A 26,881-nucleotide genomic window follows, 5' to 3' on the forward strand; every position below is an offset into this window, starting at 1 on the left:
GGTTAGCAGTAAGCAGATGGGCGGTTAAGAGCAAGAAGGCAGGTGGTTAGGAGCAAGGGGTCCCAGATTGCCAGAGGGAGCAGATCAGGCTGAAGAGCCCCCTCTCCCCTGTGCAGCAACTTCGTTACCGGGCCTCTAGTTAACTATAAGAGAAATTTAGAACACATATAGGAATCACAGTACTGTTGTTCAGATGAACTAAATATACGTATGTATATACAGGGATGGGCAAAAGTAGGTTGAGAGTAATTAATAAAGTGGGTTTACAATAATTAATAAGTTAATAATATAAAAATAAACTCTGTTGCTTGTACTCACACCTGTAAACCACTTTTCCCCACCCCTGTGTGTGTGTGTGTGTGTGTATATATATATATATATGTATGTATATATATATATATATATATATTTATTTATTTATTGTGTTAATAAAACTTGACACTCTGAAATCTTTTCCTCCCCTTTTACATAACTATTTTAGCTTTTTAATATTAAATTATATACTTCAACTTTTTAAAGTACCTGAACATCTGGTGATTTTAGCAGCAAAGTTTTCAAAGGACCATAGTACTCTGAAGGAAGCACATAATCTTCTGTGTAACATATATTCAATCGAAGAGACCCCAGGTCATCAGTTTTAGATGACTTGTTTCCATTGTCTCTTGGCTGTAGCAAGTACCTAAAGTAAAAATGCAGTCAATTCCATGTGATGGTAATGAGCTGAGCATCCAAGTTGGTGAGGTACATAAACAGCTAAGCTATAAAAAACTAAACCAAAAGTCATCTTAATATTTTAAGGTGAGGACAATTCATAAGAAGCAGACTATTAATTTTCAGAGGCTTAATATTGGTTACATATTGAACTAGAAAGCTATCAATAGATTTTTATACAAAAACAAAAAATATAGCTAATACAAAAATTAAGATCTCAAAGGATTGAATAAGAGTTTGATAAGCTTGTGGGTTTAGAAAAAAATTTTTACTTCAATTATTATCAAAATTATTTATTTTACCAACTAAACTTAAGAAATATGCATTTAGTTGAAATAGACACACTACACAAAAAGGCATAAGTGATCTTGTTGTAAATTCTTTAAAAAAATTTTATCTTTATTGTTGAAAGTATTACAGATGTCCTTTTGTTAGTTAGTTTATTTATTTTCCCATTGACCCTCTTCACCCTGCCCCTGCCCCTCACAGGCTTGTTTTAAATTCTTTATAAAGCAAAAAATTTGGACTTCTTTTTTAAAGAAAATTAGTGATTAAAAGTTTATAAATAGATTTTTATATTATTAGATTAACTGTGTAACTACTGAAAATGTTTATTTGTAAAAATCAGATTTACTTTTTTTTTTCCAGTTAAAAGTAAAAAAAAAAGTAAAAATAGAGACAGCTTAAGTATCCATGGAAAGAAAAATGTTTAGAAATCAAGATGTTTGTAGGACTAAAACCTGAAATCTAGTAGGTACTTCCAAAATATTTCATTGTCCTACCTATTTCTTGGGGGGAAAAAATCATTTTTTTTCAATGAGTAGAGAGCACTTCAATTTTCTTTTAAAAAATATTTTATAGGCAAAGGCCACTCAAGTCTTTGCTGATAGCTTAAAACAGAGTATTTTTTATTATAGTTTTAAACATATTAAAAAATATGTATGCCAAAGTACAAATTTATTATAGTACACTATAGGCCCGGTGCACAAATTTGTGTACAGGTGGGGTGGTCCCTCGGCCTGGCTGGTGATCAAGGTCTATGGGGGGCTGGCCGGACAGGGGGTGGGGCTGCAGGAGGTTGGCGGTGGGAGTGCACTGACCACCACGGGGCAGCTCCTGCGCTTAGTGTCTGCCCCCTGATGGTCTGTGAGCATCATAGCGACGCTCGGTTGGTCATTTCCATTGTTAGGTTGTTCGGTCGTTAACAATCACTTAGGCTTTTATATATATGTTAGTTAAGAGCACAAACTTTGGGGTCAGAGAGTTTGGTTCAAATCCCAAACTGTGTGACCTTGAGCAAACTCCTCAATCTTTCTGTGCTTGTTATCTTATCTGTTGTTAATAAATGGATAATAATAGTGTCTAAATGATTTAATCCTTACAACAACTCTAAAGAGGTAAGTAAGCACATAGAAAATGCCTGGTACACAGTAAATACTATGTAAATGTTATTTGTATATATATAACTGTTACCACTTAAATATATAAATAACTCTAGATAAATATAGTTAGTTATAATATCTATATAAATGTGATTTATTATTTTAAAACTTCGTTACAAAAGGCTCAATTTAAATTACCTGAAGGATAGCTCATAAATTAAGGAATTTTGTATAAACTAGAACTAAAGGGAAAAACAACAAGATATATTAAATAGAAGCTATCTGGTATGCCTAAGGACTAGGGATAAAAAAAAGAAAGATCTGAAATACATTTCTTCTAGTTTTTTGAATAAAGTTTTTCAGTTTAAAAGAGTAAGAAGCATGAAATAAAGATAAATTATTACATGAATGTGCCAGTGAGTTGTTCTGCACCTACTTTATTTTTTCATTCACAACTAGAGAGGCATAAAAGTAATCCTTATGCTCGCAGGAGTTGGTAGTTTTGACAGTTCCTTAATATACTTAAATATCAGCATTTGGAAATTTTATTTATTTATTATTTTTTTAATTAAAAAATTTTTTTATTAAGAGCATTTGGAAATTTTAACCGTAAGGTCCATATAATTGAAAATGAGGTAGGTAGGCAAAACTATAATTATTTATTCATAATGCTATATAAGCTAGAAAATAACTGCTCAAAGGCAGCTCTATAATACTTGAATATTATTTCTGATTCCATAAAGATAACCATTATCAATGGATTTTTACTAAAATAGGAGATTAAAAATTAGGTGCTCAAATTGGCAAAGTAGGAAACCAACTCATCTCAAATTAAATATTAATCTACTTTTAAATATGTGTAAGTAAATGTTTATTTTATGTGTGGGAAAAAACCCCTATCATTTGTTTCATTTACTATTTGAATCATACTTTCAAAATTAAAAGTTATAACATGAGAATATATTTATACCTATTTTCTTTTCTTAATGCACACTTTTACAGTTTTAAATCATTTGGGTGCAAATTGTACCAATTTGTGTAACTTTACAATGGTTTTATAAACATTAAGTTCTCTGACATTGAGGTAACTGGTAAAATATGATTAAACTACATTCTTTTTATTTATAACATTCCAAATAAAGGAATACTGGTATATTAAAAAAAAAAAAAAAAGGACAGAAATTTTATATGTACTGATGCAGAATAATGGTAATGACAGCAGCAATAACTACAATGATGAGAGCATGAGTTATGCCCATGGCCATAACACTTGCGGATCACTTTATTTAAACTCATTTCACCCTTTAACAACTTTGGGGTGCAGGTATTAATGCTATTGCCCCTATTTTATAGTCCAAGAAAGCAAGGCAAATAGGCGGAGTAATCTGTCCATGGCCACACCGGCAGTTAATGGCAGAGATGAATTTGGACCAGGGCATTTGGTTCCGGAGTCTATATTCGGGCGAGGGCCAGAGTCTTAACCCAGTCAGAGACAACAAATACTTACTGAGATTCTGCTAAATTGATAAGTGAAAAAAAGCAAGGTACAGAATATGTCCCTTTGTGTAAAGAAAGGGAAAGAAGAATATATGTGTATTTGTCTGTATATACATAAAATATTTTCAAAACTCAAAATAGCCCTAACCGGTTTGGCTCAGTGGATAGAGCGTTGGTCTGTGGACTCAAAGGTCCCAGGTTCAATTCCAGTCAAGGGCATGTACCTTGGTTGTGGGCACATCCCCAGTAGGGGGTGTGCAGGAGGCAGCTGATCAATGTTTCTCTCTCATAGATGTTTCTAACTCTTTATCCTTCTCCCTCTCCCTTCCTCTCTGTAAAAAATCAATAAAATATATTTTAAAAAAAACACCAGAAAACTCAAAACAGTAGCTGCCTCAGAAGAAGGAAATTATTTAGCTGGAGGACAGAAGCAGGTGACATATTCTGCTTTTTAAACTGTGAACCATATGTTACTTATTCAAAAAGTCAAATAAAATTCTAGTATCTATATAGGTTCAAGTTAAAGTTAACTAATATCAACACTAACAAGCTAATCTTAACATTTCATAGAAGTTTCAGAACAAAGAACACACATCATTACTAAGGAATTGAAGAGTCAAGAAAGGAATGGGAAATGACTGAATCATGTTTAATTTGAGATAGTCAAATTGGAACCATTAAAAATCAGTTTTCAGACAAGGATTATAATAGGTAAATCCTAAGTAGAAATTCTATGAAAAATGAAATTGATGCTTTTAAAACATTACTGATCATTATTCTCTATCTTTCATAATATCAAGATTAGAAAAAATATGCCTGAAGTCTTGTAAGGTAAATAAAGCTTTTCTTGACTGTTCCTGCAGTTCCCATCAATCCCACAAGGGGATGCTATAGCTCTACAACTGACAAAGGAGGCTAAGTAATTTCTACTTAAAAGGAATTTAAAAATATATATATGAATAAATTTAATTTATGTTTGTTAGTTTTCTTCCATCCTGCCAAGGTCGTTGGACAAAGTTCTGCCACTTTTGGAGGGCCTTCCTGGAGACAGTCTTACCTAATATACAGGCTACGTGGCACATTTCAACTTCACTTTGAGGGGCTCTAGGAGCACAACTTACTTTTCATTTTGTAATGAGTAGTTTGACATATTATTTTAAAGACTAAGAAAACTGAGTTCTAAATTTTCATCGTAAAATGTATAGTACTTTATGAAAGGTGAAAGAAGACGTGGGGATGGGGGTGGGTGGGAAGGTAACAAATATTTATTAATTTTTCACAGTGACTAAGTAATTTTCCCCTCTTCTGTGAATGCAGTTCAGAAATTATAACATACAAAACATAACCATAAAGGCCAATAAACCTTAGATCTGTATTAGCAAGAGCTAAAAATAAAAATTTTGAGAGTCTAAAAATCAGTCTTCAAGAGATAACTGCTTGAGGACAACGGAGTCCAAAGCGAAGAATGTCTGATGGCCAACCAGGAGAGGCAGGCTCCTCTAAGGACAGACGAGACTGGTGCCCATGGTAAGAAACATCTAAACACTCATTTCCAACTCCTCTTCCGGGCAACTGAAACCGAGTTCTAAAAAGTGGGCGTTAAAAGTTTAGTAAATGAGAAAAAGCATGTTCTTTCACACTCAGCTGAAACCCAAGTCCAGCATGAGGGCTGCGGGGCACCCTGTTGGAAAGTACAGGGTATAGAGCTTCTAAGTATCATAAACAGAACAAACAATAGCTGCAGACCAGTTATGCTAAGGAAGTGAACAGCAATTTAAGGCCCAAACATTAAGTTTCGTTTAGCACCAGTTTAACGTCACTAAACTGACGTTACCAGTTTAACATTTCAGGTGAGTGTGAAAGAACATGCTTTTTCTCATTTACTAAACTTTTAAGGCCCACTTTTTAGAACTCGGTTTCAGTTGCCCAGAAGAGGAGTTGAGATGTTTCTTACCATGGGCACCAGTCTCGTCTGTCCTTAGAGGAGCCTGCCTCTCCTGGTTGGCCATCAGACATTCTTCGCTTTGGACTCCTTTGTCCTCAAGCAGTTATCTCTTGAAGACTGATTTTTAGACTCTCAAAATTTTTAGAGTCCTAAAAGGTAAAATAATGTTGGACCAATGCCGACCCACCAGAGTCCTGAAAAGTGTATTAACTGAATCAGCTCAACAATAGCCAGACCCTAGACATTTAGGAAATAACATTAGGGCCATCTATCGTACGTTTCAATGGGGTGTGGTGAAGAACCACTGGTTAGAGCCCATAAACAGCTGTTTCCCTACAATAAACCCTTTGCCTTCAAACATCCATAGTTCTCATGACCATTAATGAAACTTCTCAACTGCAGATATTAATTTGTGACCACGCATTGTCTTACATGGGCAACTCTTATGTGATATTTAAAATGTTTTCCATTTCCCCTTAGAGGTAGGATTTAGTTTTTGAACAGTCTTACTCTATCTTTTTAAGCTTAGTTCCCATTATTCCCTTACATAAACCTTCCAGTCAAATTACTACTTGCTATCTTTGGACACAACTTTCTGTTTACCTCAAAATGCTCCTCCTCTGCAATACTCTTTCCTCAAACTTTACTAACTCAGCTGGAGCAGAGCTCATCTGGTCCCCAATATCTCCTGTAGTTTTTGAATTTAGACAATTTAGTACTTTTGTCTCAGTACCAGAGGTCAAGTCACAAAACTATCAATGTACTTATACAATGAGTGGCCAGATTATTATGACCTCTGAACGTATAATAACCTGGCCACTCAGTGTATATCGTATAGAATAAAAGGCTAATATGCAAATTGTCCCCTCGACCAGGAATTTGACCAGCAGGCAGGCCATGTCCCCTCCCATGGCCAGGCTGGCCGAACTCCCACCCATGCATGAATTCATGCACCAGGCCTCTAATATATATATATATATATATATATATATTTATACACAACACATTGAGTGGCCAGATTATTATGTGTTCAGATATCATAATAATCTGGCCACTCAGTGTATTTCTGCAAGAATAAATTAATGACCAGATCAATTAATGTTAATGATTTTGGCTTATTTCATTATGATTATTATAAGCACTTATTTGCATGTACAGAGAGTTCACTAGAATGTTTGCCTTCTTACCAGGCTTGATGGGAGGTATCATTTCTTAACACGTTCACAGGAACCTTAATCTCCCCTAGGAAGATATCTTGGACCAGGTTTCCATTGTTCCACAGGTCAATCCTGAAAATTTAAAACTGGCTTTATTTGTTTGCAAACAATGCTTAAGAGAACTCAAACCACCAAATAGCTTCAAATTATTTTGATTTGGATCACAGCATTAATTTTACATGCTTAAAAGAGATGTTAGCATCTTCATATACCTCACTATCTAACTAAGAAAGCAAAATATCGCAGTAGCTTTTATTTATAAGCACAGAAAGTAACCATTTTAAATAGTCTAAAAGAAAGCACTTAAGTTTCTTAGTTTCAAAGTCTAGGTTTTATTTTAATATTTTAACTTGTAACAATAAGGACTACAGAGTTACTTTGTTGAATTGGAGAAAAGAAACTACAGTTTCTCAATTAGAATCAGTTAATGTGTAAAGATAGACAATTTAGAAAAATATACTACCCGATCATTCCAAACATGTGATTAACATATCCTTTAGAATAGATGAACACACTGTTAACACCACACCTACACATGCACTTACAAAAACTTTCCCCTTCCAAACAGCACAGGTGTTTAAGATCTAGGAAATGCACAAACTTCAAACACATGCACCTGTTGAGTTATCTTACAAGACTTCTTACCTCACTGAAATTTCTGTTAGACAGCAGATATGTTAAGAAGAATAAAAACATTATTTCTAATGTGTAAGGCTAATATGTAATTACTTTTCTATATATATACTTTTTGTATCCATTATGCTATGATTCAGAAATTTAAGGAGCAATTAAAATTTAAAAATAATATAAAATAGGTGAAAATTAGTTCATCTTTGTTTATAAGACTATTTCTATTATAAAGACTGTTCTGTCAAGAATCATATTTTGGAAAGATAATTTGGATTGAAGTTAGATGCATGTTCCTCTAAGTTTCATCAACCAAGTTGCTACAAAAGAGAATTCTATTAAGAATGGTTCACCTTTTCCAGTTAAATTTAGGATAATTTTTGGCACAGAAAAAAGAAATTGTGTAAAACTCCAAGACACATACCTAATTTCTAGCTTTTCAATGTCCTCCTCTTCTACCTGGAACTGGGATTTTCTGGTGTAACTACTGGATCTGGTTACCTGTAAACAGAATATTCTAGTAAAAAATTTTTTTTGAAATATCTTTTTCCTTCATGAACTTAAAATTATCTTTAAAATCATTACCTTTAAAATCTTTTATTTTATTATAAACAGAGGAAAATGCCTAGCAATATTTTAGCCCAAAAGCTAAATGTAAAATAGCCATGGAAGAACAAGGTGGTATAAAAATATCAAAAAGCTTTGGCAGGGTGACTCAGTTGGTTGGAGCATCATCCCATACCCCAAAAAGCTGCGGGTTTGATCCCGTTGGGCACATATAGGAGGCAACTGATGTGTGTTTCCTCCCTCCCTTCCATCCTCTCTCTGAAATCAGTAAGTATATGAGGATTTAAAAAAATTACCAAAAGCCTCCACACCCTTCCTTATCAACTCAGTATAAAGCAACATTAGATTCTCTGGCTCAACTGTAATCTGGTGGTGACTCAATGAGTGTTGTATTTCAGTGAAGCTGCACAGTCCCGTATTTCTCAGGATCCCTATGCCACCCTTATACTTCCTTCTCACATTTTTACTGAAAATATCAAGGCCATTAGCAGGAACTTCCTCAACTACAATCCACCTGAACTTGTCCATGCCCATTAAGTCCTTTCTACTTGAATTTTCTCCATCCTCTTCACAACAAGATAGTATGGTCTTCCTCTTTTCTTAAACTACTCCACCCACACCTAATACACAGTAAGCATTCACTTTTTTTTAAAAGAGAATATTTATTTGGTAAATCACAGAGGTAGAAAAAGTAATTCCTAGAAGAAATGGGCTTCGAAAAAACATTACAGAGCAGGCGTGGGGAACCTATTTTCTGCGAAGGGCCATTTGGTTACTTATATAACTAGAGGCCCGATACATGAAATTTGTGCTCAGCCCTCACAGCCCCAGCTTTGTCCAGAAGGACATTCTGTTGTTCAGTCTAATTAGCATATTAGCTCTTTATTATATAGGATTGCTAATATAATTTATTTCATATAAATTTATGTTGCTATGAAAAAGCTCCTAGATTTATTGAATTTCAAGTCCAGCCTGTGATTGCCTTGGCAGGGCCAGGCCAAATCCCACAGGTGGATGGTTCCCCATCCCTGGCATAGAGTGAAGGACGGGCCCAGGGAGTCTGGGAGTCAGGAAGTGAAAAATAAGACCCTTGGGAGGGTGGGGAGGAAGGAGGAGGAGAAGGGAAAGGCATGCTCCCAGGAAGGAGCGTGCACTGGGTCCTCTTTCCTAAGGGTTTTAAGGGTTGAGATTTTAGGGGAGATTCGGGGGAAGACCCTAACAGAATATTTAGCAGCTTTCCAGCTATGTCGTTTTAGGGTTGTGGTCTCCACTAGTTGATTTAATTACAGCTTTCTTTACCAGTTTGTCATGTCACTGAAGGCTAAGAAAAATTCTCCCCTTAAACTATGGTCCCTTTATCGCCTTCCTTTCTCAGACAAATATCTGAAAACCATGAAACCATCTTCATAGCCTCCACTTCCTCACCACCCACTCACTACAGTAACTCTTCATATCTGACTTCCTCACAGGTCACCCGCCTAAAACCCTGCTCTTAATCACCAAGTCGGATGATGGATTCTTAGTTCTCACCTTCACTGACCCCTCTATCTGAAGGAGCAATCACACACTGTATCTCCTTTTCCAGAAACATTCTTTTCTTTGCGGTGCCCAGGCACTATCCTGGCAACCTTCTGCTCTCTCCGCTTCTTCCTCTGGTACCTCTTTTTCCACAGAACCTACGAGTATGGATTTTCTCTAAGGTTTTATTTCTTATTTTGTCCTAAGACCTGCAAGTGCTCAATAGTTGACAAAGTGCTTTCAGATCCATTATCTCCTTTGTTCATCAGATCACCGCTCTGAAGCAGGCAGCTAGATTTATTATCCTCATCTCAAAAATGAGGAAGCTCAAGTACAGAAATGAAGAGACGTGCTCCAAGTTGAATACCGAGTGAGTGCCAAAACTGCTTGTCTTCACTTTCCTCCTTTACTGTGGCCCTACCTCTTCCCCCTGCATTTCTTGCCTCTCTGTAAGCAAGTCTGGAGTCTTTATTTGCACCTGTCCTCCATTTTAAGTTTCAGTCACAAACTGCTTATTGGAGGATTTTACATCCCAGACCTCAAGCTAATTATGCCTCAAAATGAACCACGTCTTTTTTCCTTCTCTTGATTTTCCTCTTTCTCAAGATATGAAATCATGAAGACAATAGCTGACTCCTCCCTCTGTCTTTGGTTCTATAACTAATCCACTGTCTTGCCTTTGTCATTCCTTTTTCATCTGTCCCTTCTTCTCTATTTCCATATTACTCTCTTGGATCAGATCCACTTCCTCCCCTCCCCCCTACCTTTTTAAATCACAATCTCGATTTCTGTCCTCTCTCCCTCAGCCATTTGGTCCACAGATCATGGTTAATTCTTCCCATTAACCTTACAGCATTATTCTTACAGTTTCCAGGCTCAAAAATATTTAATGGCTAGCATTTAAGAACCTCAGGAGGCACCCAGGATCTTTGATTGTAGTTTTACTTTTGTTGTTGTTGTTGTTAACACCTGAGGATATTTTTCCATTGTTTTTTAGAGAGAGTGAAATGGAGGGGGAGGGGGGGGGGGACGGGGGGACGGGGGGTAGGGAAGGGAGGGAGACAGAGAGAGAGAGAGAGAAACCTCAATATGAAAGAGATACACTGATTAGACACACTGATTAGCCTCCCACACGTGCCCAGACCAAGGCTAGGGATCCAGTTTGCTCCAAGGCACATGCCCTTGACCAGAATCAAACCAGGGACCCTCCAGTCTGTAAGTTGACACCCTATCCATTGAGCCAAACCGGGTAGGGTCTTACTCTATCTTTTTAAGCTTAGTTCACATTATTCCCTTACATAAACCTTCCAGTCAAATTACTATTTGCTATCTTTGGACACAACTTTCTGTTTACCTCAAAATGTTCCTCTGTAATACTCTCTTTCCTCTGACTTCACTAACTCAGCTGGAGCAGAGCTCATCTGATTCCCAATATCTACATCATTTTACTGCTGCAGATACACTTGCATGTGTGTTTTGTGTCTCTTGCTCCACTAGCAGACATTGAATCTTATCTTTATAATCAGCTCAACAAAGTGTCCTTTGAATAAATGTTTCAGGTCTAATAGGTATGCTTGGATATAATAAGCAGGTCAGGTCTTGATTTCCAGAGGGCCATCTGCTTACTCCAAGTTGCCCCTATCTTTTCTCCAGGCTGGATGTAACAACCATTAATGAACGTAGAGCAACAGAACTAAGTTGTTCTGGCTTCACTGTGGTATTCAAACAGTACTCTGCAGAAGACTCCTGTGGTCACTGTTTGTCAGGGGTGTGTGTGTGTGAGGGGAGGGTGGAGGGTTGGGTGAGCTGGGGAGACACACAGAGAAGGATGTGATATTGAGGACGACATGTGATATTGAGGTATGCCCCTAGAACTCCCCATCCCCAATCAATCAAGGCTCTGCCTTCATTTATTTTACACATTGAGCCTCAACTGCATTGCACCATGGCTCTCCTGCTTTCAGAAGAGAACTGTTTAGTTGCATTAGTTGGTGAAATGATTACTATGGCAGTAATTTGAAAAAAGAAGTAAATCAACATTCAATGTTAAATGTTAAAATTTATATAAAATAGAAAGTTACCTCAAAATAAAAGGTTTCATTAAACTGTGGATTGCTTGTTTTCTTCTTTACTTTAGTCTTCTTTTGGTCATTCCTGTTCCAATGTGGTAGAGTTTTACCTTGTAGAACTTAACAGCACACAATTATAAAACATGCTATTTCCAACCAGGGAGCCTGACCTCTGTTTAGCTGTTAAGATGCCTCAGGAAGACTGCACTTTTAAATACTACTTGGGGGGAGGGGGTTGGCAAATGTGGTGTCTAAAAATTCAAATATAAGAATACACAAGTTTTGTGTATCTGATATTTAGCAAAATTGTATGATTTTCTCTGTGGCTATACCAGATTGACTGCCAAGCTTATATCAGAGGTTTTAATAACACATTCTAATATATAAGCAACTTAGAATAAATGGCAGAAGGAAGACAATGAGATTCAGAGTGCCTTTACCTATGTTGAAAAATACCTGAGAAACATGAAAAGCACTCAATTTAGTTTCTGGGCTTCAGCTACAATGTAGCTTTATAAAAAAAAACAAAAACTTTTTATTTTGAAGTAATTATAGATTCAGAGTAAGTTAGGAAAAAAATAAGGAAGTCCCACACAATCTTTCCCCAGCCTCCTCCAAAGTTAACATCATATACAATTATATTACAATATAAAAACCAATATTGATTTTTTTATAAAAAAAAATTCATATGCCAAATAGTTTCTATCTGTATGTCACTAAACAATTACACTTAAGAATTTGCTTGTCAGGTATAGATTACAAAGACAAAAAACAAGAACAGCTCAACCAGGTTAAATATTTTTAACATACAAATTTCTCTGACAGCATGAAGGATTGGGTATCTAGCTCCTTTTATATTTAAAACCATGTATGTTAATAGTGTACCACTGTTTGAGTATCCAATAAATACCAGGCCTGATGCGCGAATGAATCGTAATGTAATGTAAATATCTGTTTTCCAATGGTCTCAACCTGTGGGAACCGCTAGCAGGACCGCCTAAGACCATCAGAAAACAGATATTTACATTACGGTTCATAACAGTAGCAAAATTACAATTATGAAGTAGCAATGAAAATAATTTTACGGTTGGGGGTCACCACAACATGAGGAACTGTGTTAAAGGGTCGTGGCATTAGAAAGGGTGAGAACCAGTGGTGGAGAGGGAATGTTGTGCTCTGTTTCCTGATTCTAAACCTTTCAGTTGTAGATAAATTTCAAACTAGCCAGGCTCTGAAAAAAACCATAATGAAGTTATAAACTACAAAACAGAACAAAGTGCTCCAGGCTTCCCTTCAATGAGCCTGACTAAGAAGTAAAACCCATGGTTTGGTGGGTGCGCTCCACGTCCTGGCACTTGAGCACTTTGTCTATTACTCGGATTCCCTCAGCACAAATGCTGTGAGTAGATAAGGCAGTTTTGGCCTTGAGCTGCTTTCCAGGTAACAATATGGAAACAGCCTTATTCTGAGGAAACTGCCTTATTCTGCATAAAACCTAAGACATTTGCCAGTAGGAAGGCTGACAATGAATAAAGAAAGTGAAGTTTACGTTTTCAAGTACATTTTAACTACTATAAAATTGATGTTCTTTCCCCACAGCCTAAAAGTCTGGCAGATTTGAAATGATACCCATTTTCTTTCTATAAAAATAGGACTTGGTTGTTACAAGTGTATAATAGAACTCACTAAAGATTTTTCTTTCAATACATTACTTTGTGTCATAAGTAGTTACTTAGCATTTGCTTTTAGAACCTTAATTTTATAATTCTTACATCAAACTTTAAAACTTAAAAATCTCGTAATTTAATAAATATTACCTAGAAGGGCCCACTAGAGAAACTGTTGCATAAGGGTCACAGCTTTGTCCATTTATGAGAGGCAACCCATGGCATGCCTTGATGCTAAGGAAGAATAAAAGAAAATTAAGATATAATATTCAGGTTAAGCAATATAAGACATTATTTTTAAATACAAATGAACATATTCAAAGAGTGAAAATTGTTTTCCACATGCTTGGTGTTGTATGCGTACATACAACGCCTACCCCAAATATATGTATGTATGCATGCATTTATTTATGCTAGAATTCCAAAACAGGATTATACAATAATATTATACTTAGCACACATGATCTGAGACTACCAAATAATATTTAGCACACATATCCCCACTAAATATCTAACAAGGTACATTTTGTGGTTTGACAATATATATTAAAACTGCTGTGGCTTCTAAAACGGAAAAGAAAGCGGTGTGAACCTTAAAGGTGAAACTACAAAACTTAGCCAGATCTATGGTGGCACATCCTCTGCTAAAACATGAATGAGAAACAAAGAAACAATTGTGGTTTCCCGTTAAAATCTGATTCATAAAGGAACGATGAACGATGCCAAGTACCTGCCAGGAGGGGAAAAACCGGGCGTTGTGGGCCCTTGGACCTCCTGGGTGGTCCAGGGTATCCTGGCCTTTCTCTGGAAACTTCCATCGGCCCTAATGCTGGTTGTACTTTGAGGATCCACATTTGAACCTGATGGAGAGGCCTATGCATCACATGAAGCATCCCAAAATTCATTAATTTCACAGCCCAGTTTCTGACAAGTACACTAGACCGGTGGGTAGGAATAACTTCCACTGGTTTCAGTGAAAATGTTTCTTAATCATGTAAATTTTCAAATTTCATATTTGTTAGATATCTTTAGGAATTAGAGGGGCCAAGTCAATACTTGAAAAATGGGAATTGTAAATTGGCCTCTTTTCCTTTAAACTTATCCTGAGCTACCCTGTTAAATAAATTTGTGCTGCCAATTTTTAGATGTTCTATTCTCACAGCAACAGGCTGTGATGTCAGAGGGTTTTTTACCACAAAATTGATTTTAAAAAATGCTAGGCAGATTTTAAAAAATGTGAAGCAGAAAGCTCTGATTTAATTGCATGTTATTCAACTATCATGTTATATAAATAACAATGAAAATAGATATAGAAAATAAAAAAACCTCAAAATAACAACAACAAAATCTGATTCATATATGGAGGGCAAGCCTCAGATGATGCTGTATGTAGCCTTTTATTCTGATTCTCAGTAACAGGTCCTACATCATTCTGTTGAAAATGTTTTAAAGTTTAAACCATAAAAACAGAAGGCATCTAATCCATTCCATGGGTAACAGCAGTTGGTATTTACAGAGATCACAGAATCTGACTCAATGACCTGCTCCTCAAATTTCCTCATGAATTATTACTGAGTTCATGAATTTAGATTAATATCTGCATTTCCTAATGCCTCAGAGAAAGTCGTCAGTGCTGCTGAAAAGTATTCTTCACTGAAAGATGTGGGCTACTGAGCAACATCCTATTTCTCTCAACCCACAGATCATATTAGTGAAGTACAAATGGTGTACTGCTGAGTAAAGAAAGAAATGATAATATGACTCATTTCTATTAAACTGGGTATAAAAAACAAATTTTAAAAATTTCTGAAACTAACCAAAGAAAGCACAGGCCAAGATAATGATTCTGGTTATTAATGTTAGGCTTAAGTACAGTCAAACTTTCCCACTGTACATGCTGTGTGAAACTTACATTTCTCAGGCTAAACCTGATTTTATATAGCGTTTGCAGTTTACTGTGCATTTTCACAAAACATCCAGTTCTCACAAATGCCTCTGAGAAGAGCATCAAAGAGTACCATCATGCTATCTTAAAGAAGAAGACTCAAAAGGTTATGTAAGAAAGTAACAAAATAAGGCTAACAAGGTAATAAAAAATTTGTAAGAAGTGGGCCAAGACTCAATTTCTACTTTCTTAATTGTGTCTGAAGTCTAGCATACTTCTACCTTTTCCCAGTGCCTGGATATATTGTATTACTCTCCTTGTAATACAAAATATGTCTTATGTAAACACTAATTATGAGAAATCTAAATTATAGAAATTTACTATAATTTTATGAAGTATAAAAAACTGAGAAAAGTGCAGTATACAAAGACTTCTATGATAATACCCAAAAACAATGATACTCACAAGTCTATAAAAATCATCAGAATACTCAATTTTTAAATGTAAGAGTTTTGTGATAAACAAGTAATATTATAAATATAGGTTATTTTATTTGCTACATATATTATGAAATACTATGTTTCTAATAAATAGGATACAATTATTCTTCTAATTGGTAAACCAAGCAGTTTCATATCATAAACCATAGAAGAGCAGAAAATGTTGAAAATATCCACCGTAGTATACTATGTAGTATATTATCTTACATCTTGTTTATACATCACATACAAAGATTGGATATTAATACATTTATTTTTAGAAATTACAAAGGAAAATACACTTAGTCCAAACTAGTTAATAATATAGAGTGATTTGAATCTTTTCCTTGGACAGATATATGTGTGTGTGTGTGTGTGTATATACACACACACACATATGTATACGAGTATGTAAACACACACACATACCTATCTTGTGCATACACACACACACACACACACACACACACATATATATATATATATATGTATTTTATTGATTTTTTACAGAGAGAAAGAAGCATCGATCAGCTACCTCCTGCACATGCCCCACTGGGAATGTGCCCACAACCAAGGTACATGGCCCTGACTGGGATCGAACCTGGGACCCCTCAGTCCACAGGCCGATGCTCTATCCACTGAGCCAAACCGACTAGGGCCCTTGAATTTTTTAATATTTTTTTTTAACTAAAAGACAAATGTTAACTTCTACATATAGCCAAGATGAAAGAACAGGGAATAGATTTACTCTCCCAACAGAAAAAAAAAAAAAAAATTAAAAAAAGGACAAAATCAGTAACACAGGATAGTCATTTCTGAGGAAGGAATAAATAAGGTGAGCCCTCCAAATGTCCCAGCTTACAGTTATATAGTTTTCCTGGGAAGAAGAGGGAGAATTGTCAGTTGGGAAAGGCCAAAGTGACTTGAGTTTCTAGGGCAGAGTGCTGAAGGAAAGAAAACTGCACACAGAAAAAAACAAACAAACCCCAGAAAGGTACAAGAATGCTGAGTGCTGATAAGCATACACTTATGAGGAAACTACCTGAGGCTTGGGAAAGAACCATTTGATAAGAGCAAAGGGAACAATTCCTGAAGCCCACAAATGGCTAGAAGGAGGTCTAACCAGCCGCAGCAGAAAACCTGGTAATTCATGGGTTCTACCTCAACAGTGGGAGAATATAAGCCCTAGACAAAAGGCCAACTCTTATTCCATCTAATAAAGCTTAAAAGCAAAACACAAAAGAATCAAAGTAACTTAACTGAGCCCTTAAGTATGTTCATGGGAATATATACAATAATATTCAGCAACTTCACAATGTATAGTTCCAATAGAAAATAAGCAGAAACACAAAGAATAAAAAAAATATGACCCACATGAAAAAGAAAAGCAATCAAGGACCAAAAATGACATGGATGATAGAACTAGTAGATAAGGATATTAAAAACCAGTTATTATAACTGTTTCATATGTTTGATATAGACACAGACAATAGTTTAAATTTAATTAAAAATGAAAGTCTAGAGATGAAAAACACAGGCCTCACAAGAAAAACACACTAAATGGGAATAACAGAAGATTCGATATGGCAGAAGAAAAGATTAGTACACACAAAGACAGAGCAATAAACACATATTAAAAAGATGTGTAAATGGTCTAAACATGCCTATTAAAATGCAGAGATTTTCAGATTGAACAAAAAGAGAAAATTATATGCTACCTATAAGAAACTCACTTTAAATATAAAAATTAGGTTAAAAGTAAAAGAATGGAAAAATACATACTTTGCTAATACTTAATCAAAAGAAAGCTCAGTATGTATATGGGTAATAATAACCCAAATGTCTATCAGTAGGGCTCTGATCGAATGAGCTACAGTAAATCTTTATATTGGAATCTTTGCAGTTGTCAAAAAAAAAAAAAAAAAAAAAAAAGGTAAATATTCTCTAATTACTCTGACATGAAGTCAGAGTTATGTTATTTTCAGGTTATGTTATTAAAAAAGAGGAAGTTATAGAACACTATACTTTGTGTAAGAATTGAGCGGGAAATGTAAATATATTTTTATTTCTATTTACATATGTAGGAATGTATATTTGCTTATATTTTCAAAAATAGTGAAAGAAAATCCAAAACTTTTAAATATAGGAGTAAGGAGGCTACAGAGTTGGGAATGGATGTGATACCTCCCCAAATATATCTTATATAAGTTCTGATTTTGGAAACATAAAAACTTTTACATTTCAAAAGTAAAATTAAACTTACGAAGCAATCCTTAAAAATAAAAACCTGAGAAACCACTAATGAAGAAAATAATTAATTTTAAAGGTCTAGAACACAGTATTTGACTACATTCTTAGTCACATATATTCTTAGAACAAGTAACAGGAAGATATCTTAAACTTCATTCAGTAACTAACCTGTCAGTGGTAATTGGCAATATTACTTTAAATTTATTTTTTATGTCTCACAAGATAAGATATAGAAGATAAGTAATTATGTTAATGTTGTTAGAAATTAAGATTTTTATTAAGAGGAAAGAGATATAAATATAAATTAAAGTTATATTTAGAATTTGAATTAGAAACATTAAAAAAAGAAGAAAGATAGCTAGTCAAAATGGCTATATTAACATCAGACAAAGTAGATTTCACAACAGAGAGGTAGAGGGTCATTTTATAATGATGAAGAGTTCCACTTATCAAGGGGACATAGCAATCCTAAATGTTAAGCTCCTAACATCAGAACTACAAAACAAATGAAGTAAAAGCTGATAGAACTTCAGGGAGAAACAGACCAACAGACCAATGTTTTATTAACATTTATAAAAAATAGTCTTTAGGGGCAAAAAATAAGTCTTGGTAAATTTAAAAGTATTCACATAATACAAAATATGTTGACAACAGCAAAATTAAACAAACACTCATCATGCTGATTCTCGCCCCCATACTTTTGCCTCTATTGTTCCTTCTGGGGTAAAAAAAAAACAAAAAAAAAAAAAAAAAAAACTCACTTTTGCTAGGATTCATTCTTAAAGACAAATGCTACCTTCTTTCTTCATTTATTGTTTCAAAGATTTATTTAGTGATTAAGTGTCAGGCAATAGGGTAATAAGGTGAACAAGACAAACATGTTCCCTGACCTCATGGAGCTTAGAGTCCACTTGAAGGAGTAAATGATAAGAAAGAAAAAAAAAAATAGTAACGACAAATAGTGGTAAGTGTTATGAAGGAAAAATAATAGAAAGCCCTATTTTAGAGTAAGTGGTATTTACGCTGAAATCTGAAGGGTGAGAAGGAACCAGCTTAAAAAAAAGAATGGCCAAAGGGCATTCTAGGTAAAAAGAATTGATTTCTGTAGAACTCTAACCTGGATGACTGTGTCACATTTGAGGAATTGAGAGAAGGCCAGCAAGCACAGGGCTAGACGAAGCATGCCGCAAGATGAAATCAAAGAGGCAGGCAGGGTCAGAACGTGCTGGATCTTGCGGGCCAAGATAAGGGACTTGCGCTTTATTCTAAATGCAATGGGAAATCACTACCTGTTTGAGCAGGGGAATGATATAACCTAATTTGTTTTAAAAGATTACTCTGGGTTGCTATAAAGAGAATGCATTGCAGAGTGAAAGACTAACTTAGAAACTACTGAAATAGTCAAGGTAAGAAATGATTGGTGGTTTGAAATAAGGACATGTCAGTAGATATTATTAAAAATTAGAAAATTCATGAAATATTGTATAGAATCAATAAAAAATGGATCCAATGCGTGAGGAGATTTTAAATGCCTCCCAGAATCATGCCTTGAGCAATTAGGTGGATGGTGATACCATTTGCTAAGGCTGTGGGGAGGAGCTGGATAGATATGAGAATCAGTACTTCAGTTTTAAATGTGTTAAATTGCGATGTTGTGAGATATCAAAGTGAAGGTATCAAAAAGGCAGGTGGACATACAAGGAGGTACTGGGTGTCTCATTACAGATGATATTAACTTTGATCATTCAGGTAAGGTGGCATCTATCAGATACCTTGTGTGGATACTGAGACTATGCAGATATGCTATCTGTCATCATACTTATGCCCACTTTTTTAGCAACTAAATTTGTCCCTACATTAATTACTATAGTGTTTGCCAACGATGATACCTATTTATATCATTTGCCCAACATTCAGTAATTAGAATTCCATTATAAGGAAAAGCAGTCATTTCTCCTCCAGGTATTTATTTATTTATAGCAGCACTAACCCATAGATATTTATTTTATTCTACAGGTTTTATAAAACAAACCAGCATCATAGTTTTTCATGTTGATGCTCAAATCATCTCAGATTTGGTTATCTGAAGCTCCTTCAAGTTGGTTTCAATGTCCTTTCTACATGGCCTCATTATTTTTTAAGCTCTTTCACACTTTGACTCCACAGATGCTCTGAGCTCATCTTATATTTTCTCTGCCTAAGCCTTGAAATTAGCCACTGCTAAAAAGAGGTCCAAATTCTTTTTATTTATGCAGCTCTGGCTAATACTGTAACCATTAGCCACTTGTAGTTACTTAAATTTAATTAAAGTTAGACAAAATTAAAAAATTAGTTTTTTAGTGCACTACCCATATTTCAAGTTTTAACAGTCATACACATAGCTGTCCTGGCAGTTAAGATACAAAACATTTTCATCACCACAGAAAGATCTGTCAGACAGAATTGATTGGAGAATGCTATTTAGAAATCAAAATATGGGTGCTAAGTATGCTCATTACTACTGTGGCGACATTATCTCTAAGCCTTCTCAGGAAACTGAGCTAGTGTGTACACACACTTACATTTATTAGACAATTAGAGGCCCAGTGCACAAAATTCGTGCACAGGTAGGTTCCCTAGGCCTAGCTGGCAATCGGGGCCGATCTGTGGGGCGATTTGTGGGGAGATAGGGGGGCCCCTGATGGCACCCACCTTGGCTGGCCTGGGGCCTGCAAGCTGGGAGCAGCTCCTGAATTGAACGTCTGCCCCCTGGTGGTCAATGCGCATCATAGTGACCAGTTGTTCCACCATTCAGTCAATTTGCATATGAGGCTTTTATTATATAGGGCTATATTTTGAGAAATCTGTCTTTGAAGGAGAACAGAAAAATAGGAATGAGAGTGGTGGAGATGAGGTCTTGAAAGGTATGTCTTTTAAGATGGGAGACACTAAAACATGTTTACATGATGATGAGAACAATCTAAAAGGGATGAAACAGAAGAAGGGATATCTGAAGGAGCAAAGAAAGCCCCTGAGTGGGGAAATAGAAGTAATCCAGGAACTCGAATGGAAAAATTCACTCCCAATAAGAAAAGGGGCAACTCCTCTACTATTACACATAAGGACAAAAATATGGGTGCCAATACAGGAAGATGTGACCATATAATCTGTAGTGATGGAAAATCTCATTGGTGCATTAGAGCACAATAAAACTCCAGGGCAGATATAAGGTTTGTGGTCATGAATTTAAAGTACAATCAATCTAACTGTGTGCCTTTTCTCCAGCACTATTCAGGTGCAGATTGAACGCAGAGGAAGAATTTAATTAATATTAAAAATTTCTAAATAAATAACAGTGATGAAGAGCAGAGGATTTAGGGAACCTGCAAGAAAATAATTATAGTGACAGATTAAAAAAAAATAAAGAGAGACATAAAGGGAAGTGAAATAAGAGCAGGTAAGAAGAATGTGGTAAAGACAAGTGGAAAATGGTCTTAGTGACGTATAAGAAATGCTTCAGTGAGGAGCTTCTATGTCTGGAGAAAAATAGCTACTGCTAAGATATGAATCATTCCACACATAACCCCTCAAAACCAAGGAGCACACAGAAAACTATAACTTCAACATTACTGAAACATAGAATACCACAAACTTCAAAATACCTCTCAAGTTGAGAAAGCGACAATGAATTCCATAAGGCTATCACTGGTATTCTGTTGCTGCAAGTCAGTGAGTATGGACAATGGAGGCTTAAGAGAAAAAGAGGAGAAAAAAGAAAAAAGAATACAGACAGGTGTACGTCCACATAAAAACCAGTTTGTGAACATTTACAGCAGCTTTCTTTATAATAGTCTCAAACTGAAAACAATGCAAATATCCATAATCTGATGAGTGAATAAAAAAATTTCATATAATGGAATACTACTCATAAACATACAAAAAAAAAAAAAAAAAAGGCCCTGGCTGGTGTTGCTCAGTGGTGAAAGCATAGGCCCGCACACCAAAGGGTTGCAGATTCAATCTGGGTCATGGGGTTCATTTCCAGGCACCATCAGGACACATGGGGGAAGCAACCAATTGATGTGTATCTCTTACATTAATATCTCTTCCCCTCTCTCTCTCTCTCTCTCTCTCTCTCTCTCTCTCTCTCTCTATCTCTATCTCTATCTCCCTCCCCAGCTCCTCTTTACCACCCTTCCACTCTTTCTAAAAATTAATGGAAAAAAACATCCTCGTGTAAAAATTAACAAAAAGAACCCCCAAACACAAAAACAAACAAAAAGAAAAACCCCCAACAATCCTCGCGGGTGTTGCTCAGTGGTGAGAGCATCAGCCCTTGCGCAGAAGGGTGGCAGATTCGATTCCCAAACAAGGGCAGGTACCTGGCGTGCAGGTTCCATCCTGACCCTCCTGTTGAGGGGAATCAATTGATGTCACGGTCTCCATCTTTTTCTTTCTCTCCTCCCATCCCCTGCCGCCTCCTTCCCTTCCTTCTCTCCAATCTCTCTAAAAAGCAATAAAAAATATCCTCGGGTAAGGATTAACAAAAACAAAAACAAAAAACAAAACAAAAACAACTTGTTTCCAATTCCATGACAAGATGGAGTAGATGTATGCCTCTCTATTCCTTCTAATAATATAAATAAGAAACATGGACATTATATATAAAACATAAGAAAAATCTTAAGGGTGAAGAAAAGACAAACCAAGTCGAACTCTTGGGACCAAGGAAAGATACAGCAATGAGTTCCCTGGGCTTTCTTTAAACAGTAGTCACCCTGATCCATGGATAGTACTGAACCCTATGTATACTGTTTTTCGTCATACATACATACATACCTATAAGTTTAATTTATAAATTAGGCATAGTAAGAGATTAGCAATAATAACTAATAATTATAGCCAAATACTCTAATAAAAGCTATATAAATCTGGTCTCTCTCTTGTTAAACTAGCATGAATTTCTTCGTCCTTCCTTACAATTTCATATATATATATATATATATATATATATATATATATATATATCTCAAAGAGGAAGGAAGAGTGAGATAGAAATATCAAAAGAGAGAGAATCATGGATTGGCTGCCTCCTGCAAGTCTCTCACTAGGGATCAAGCCCACAACCGGGGCATGTGCCCTTGACCAGAATCGAACTTGGAACCCTTCAGTTTGCAGGCTGTCACTCTATCCACTGAGCCAAACCAGCCAGGGCAGATTCATTCTTACTATGGATCTTAGCAACCTCAGCATATAATTTTTTCTTTCTAATTGAGAACTTTCACCTTCTCACTTAAAGGAGGTGCTTTACAGCTTCTCTCTGGCATATCCAGATTCCCAGCAGCCAGCATCACTACTCTTGTGCTTTGGGGGTTATTAAGTCAAATAAGGGTTATTTGAACATAAGCACTGGGATATATTGTGACAAGTCAGTATGATAACCAGACACCTACAAAGTACTAACGGTAGGTAGTACCGTGTGGCTACATCGGACAAAGGCATGATTCATATCCTGAGCTGGATGGGGCAGGGAGGTGTGAAATTTCACCATGCTACTCAGATCTGTGTGCAATTTAAAATTATAATTGTTTATTTCTGAAAATTTATTTTTAATATTTTTGGACTGTGATTGGTTGTGAGTAAGTGAAAGCATAGAAAGTGAAACCACTGATAAGGGGCGCTACTGTCACTCCAATCTGAAATAACAAGGAACATTACACTCAAGGGGTATCAACAGATGTTAAGTCAGAAACCTGCACTTCTACCTCTACTGGCAGTACTCCTCTTCCTCCACTGGAAGAATGTCAGAGGAATTTGGCTAAAATAGAAGATTTAAATGAGATCCAGAGTCTTATAACATAACACCCAAAATGTCTAGGAGAGAACCGAAAACCACTCATCATACCAAAAAAACCGGACAATCTTCAACTTCAATGAGAAAAGACAGTCAGCAGATGTCAACACTGAGATAACATGTAGATGTTGAAATTATTTGGCAAGAATGTAAAAGCAGCCATCATAAAAATGATTCATTGAGAAATTCTGAACATATTTGAAATAAATGAAAAAATTAAAAGTTTTAGCAAAAAAGAGAAATTCTCACCAAAGGAAAAAAAATATATAGAGAACAAAATAGAAATTTTAGAACTTAAAAATATAATAACTAAAATTAAAAACTCAATAAATGGGCTCAACATCAGAATGAAGAAGACAGAGGAAGGAATAAGTGAGCTTAAAGATGGAACAATAGAAATGACCCAAAATGAAAAACAGAGGGAAAATAGAGTTGGAGGTGAGGGAGAAGAGCAGAGCCTTAGGAAGCTGTGTAAGATATACTTAGATGAAGAAAAATTAAGAGGCTGGATCACCAATAGACAGACTTACCCTAAAGAAAAAAAGTAAATTCTCTAAACATGAAGATAGTGATAAAAGGAGGAATCTTGAAACAACAGGAAGGAAAAAGAATACAGAAAGAGCAAAAATATGGGTAAATATAATTTTCTAACTTTTAAAAATTTTAACTTTAAATGGTTGAAACAAAAATTGTAACAGTTTGATGTGGTTCTGAAGGTACCTAAAGGAAACATTTAAAACAATTATATTACAAACTAGAGGCCTAGTGCACGTTCGTGCATGGAGGGGTGTCCCTCAGCCCAGCCTGCACCTTCTCCAATCTGGGACACCTTGAGGGATATCTGACTGCCCGTTTAGGCCGATCCCACTGGGCAGTTGGACATTCCTCTCACAATTCAGGACTGCTGGTTCCCAACTGCTCACCTGCCTGCCTTCCTGATTGCCCCTAACCGCTTCTGCCTGCCAGCCTGATAATCCCCTAACCACTCCCATGCTAGCCTGACTGATGTCTAACCGCTACCCTGCCAACCTGTTTGACCCCAACTTCTCTCCTCTGCCGGCCTAGTCACCCCTAACTGTCCTCCCTTGCAGGCTTGATCGCCCCCAACTGCTCTCCCTTGCAGGCCTGGTGCCTCCCAACTGCCTTCCCTGGCTGGCCATCTTGTGTCCACATGGGGGCAGAATCTTTGACCACATGGGGGTAGTCATCTAGTGTGTTGGAGTGATGGTCAATCTGCAAATTACTCTTTTATTAGATAGGATAGAGGCCTGGTGCATGGGTGGGGCCAGCTGGTTTGCCCTGAAGGGTGTCCCGGATCAGGGTGGGGGTTCCCTTGGGGCGTAGGGCAGCCTGGGTGAGGGACCTGTGGTGGTTTGCAGGCCGGCCATGCCCCCCCGCCCCCCCCGCCCCCCCCCCCCCCCCCCCCCCCCCCCCCGCAACCCAAGTAGAGGTCCTGGTATCTGGGGTTTATCTTCTATAATTGAAATTTTGTAGCCTGGAGCAGAGCTAAGCCTCCTGCTTGCTTGTTGCAGCAGCCATTTCTGTTGGAATTTATGTATCTTCTATAATTGAAACTTTGTAGCCTGGAGTGAAGGCCAGAGCCGGCCAGGGCTGAAGAAGCTTTGCTTCCTCCATTGCCGGGGAAACCCAAGCCTCCCTCTTGCTCTCTGTGGTCGCAGCCATCTTGGTTGGGGTTAATTTGCATACCTGCTCTAATTGGTTGGTGGGTGTGGTTTGTGGGTATAGCAGGGTGATGGTTAATTTGCATATTACCTTTTATTAGCTAGGATGGTTGGTGTTAAAGGGATTTTAAAAAAGGTACAATGTAATACCTAAAGCAACCACTAAAAAAACTATATAAAGAAATACACTATAGCCTAAGCCGGTTTGGCTTAGCGGTAGAGCATAGGTCTGCGGACTGAAAGGTCCCAGGTTCGATTCCGGTCAAGGGCATGTACATTGGTTGCGGGCACATCCCCAGTAGGGGATGTGCAAGAGGCAACTGGTCGATGTTTCTCTCTCATTGACGTTTCTAGCTCTCTCTCTCTCTCCCTTCCTCTCTGTAAAAAAATCAATAAAATATATTAAAAAAAAAAGAAAGAAAAAATAAATACACTATAGATTGAAAAACAATATAGATAAATCAAAATGAAAATCTAAAAAATGTTCAAGTAATCCACAGGAAAAAGAAGACAAAGAGGGAAGAGGAAATAAAAGATGACAGCTTTAAGCCTAATATGTCAATAATCCCATTAAAAGTAAATGGTAAACTCATAAATAAAAGACAGAGCTTAGGAGAGTAGATATAAAAAGTGAACCAATTACACTCTATTCACAAGAAACTCTGGTAATCAAAGGTCATGGATGGTGATGGGGAAAGGAATAGATCTATACCTATAGAAGCCCAGCGACCTAATGGCAGAACCACCAGAATGATGGGTCAACCAACTGCACTGACCACCAGGGGGCAGACACTCAACACATTAGCTGCCCACTGGTGGTCAGTGAGCCCCCACAGTGGGAACACTGCTCTGCTGACCGTGATGAGTGGCGCTCCCACAGTGGGCCAATCCCTACAGGCCCCACACCAATGCACGGATCCATGCACCGAGCCTCTAGTTTGAACTATAAAGGAATCTTATGAGGGAGATCTTTACGGTGACAGAATAGTTCTATATTTCAACTGTGGTGGCGGTTACATAGTGATGAAACGATATATAATACCCCACACACAGTGTACGATGCCCATTTCCTGGTTTGTATATTGTATTATAATTAGGTAAGATGTAACCACTGAGGGAAATTGAGTACAGAGTACAGAGAACCTTTCTGTAATTTACAATTTCCTGTAAATATGTGATTATCTAAAAAGAAAAACCTGTTGTTGTTTTTTTAAACCAAACTGCCAGAGTTCAAATCCAGACTCTACCACTCCCTGCATAAAGCTGGTATATTTAACCAATCTGTGTATCATTTTATCATCTGTAAAATGAGAAAAACAGTATCCATTTAATATCAAGTAATGACAAGAAAATAAAACCTAAAAGAGGATAACTATTGATATAATATATGCAACCATGTAGATGAATCTCAAAAGCAGTATGCTAAGTAAAAGAAGCCCGACACAAAACTATTAAGTATATTAATCTATAAATATGACATTTTGGAAAAGGCAAAACTATAGGGACAGAGCGCTGGCCAGATGGCTCAGTTGGTTAGAGTTGTCCCGTACAC

General features: G+C 36.6%; 1 protein-coding gene across 2 annotated transcripts in view; it reads right to left on the reverse strand.

The window, feature by feature from the left end:
* RASA2 (RAS p21 protein activator 2) overlaps positions 1–26,881 on the reverse strand; it is a 113,052-nt gene that overhangs the window by 30,352 nt on the left and 55,819 nt on the right. For both annotated transcript variants that reach the window (XM_084902718.1, XM_084902719.1), the window contains exons 6-10: positions 13,351–13,434; positions 11,546–11,618; positions 7,804–7,880; positions 6,723–6,824; positions 523–679 (exon numbers count right to left, since the gene is read on the reverse strand). In XM_084902718.1, coding sequence (XP_084758844.1) covers positions 523–679; positions 6,723–6,824; positions 7,804–7,880; positions 11,546–11,618; positions 13,351–13,434 — 493 coding nt within the window. The remainder of the gene's footprint in view (positions 1–522; positions 680–6,722; positions 6,825–7,803; positions 7,881–11,545; positions 11,619–13,350; positions 13,435–26,881) is intronic.

The sequence above is a fragment of the Pipistrellus hanaki genome, assembly GCF_964339955.1.
Source record: "Pipistrellus hanaki genome assembly, chromosome: 13".
Classification (NCBI taxonomy): Eukaryota; Metazoa; Chordata; class Mammalia; order Chiroptera; family Vespertilionidae; genus Pipistrellus; species Pipistrellus hanaki.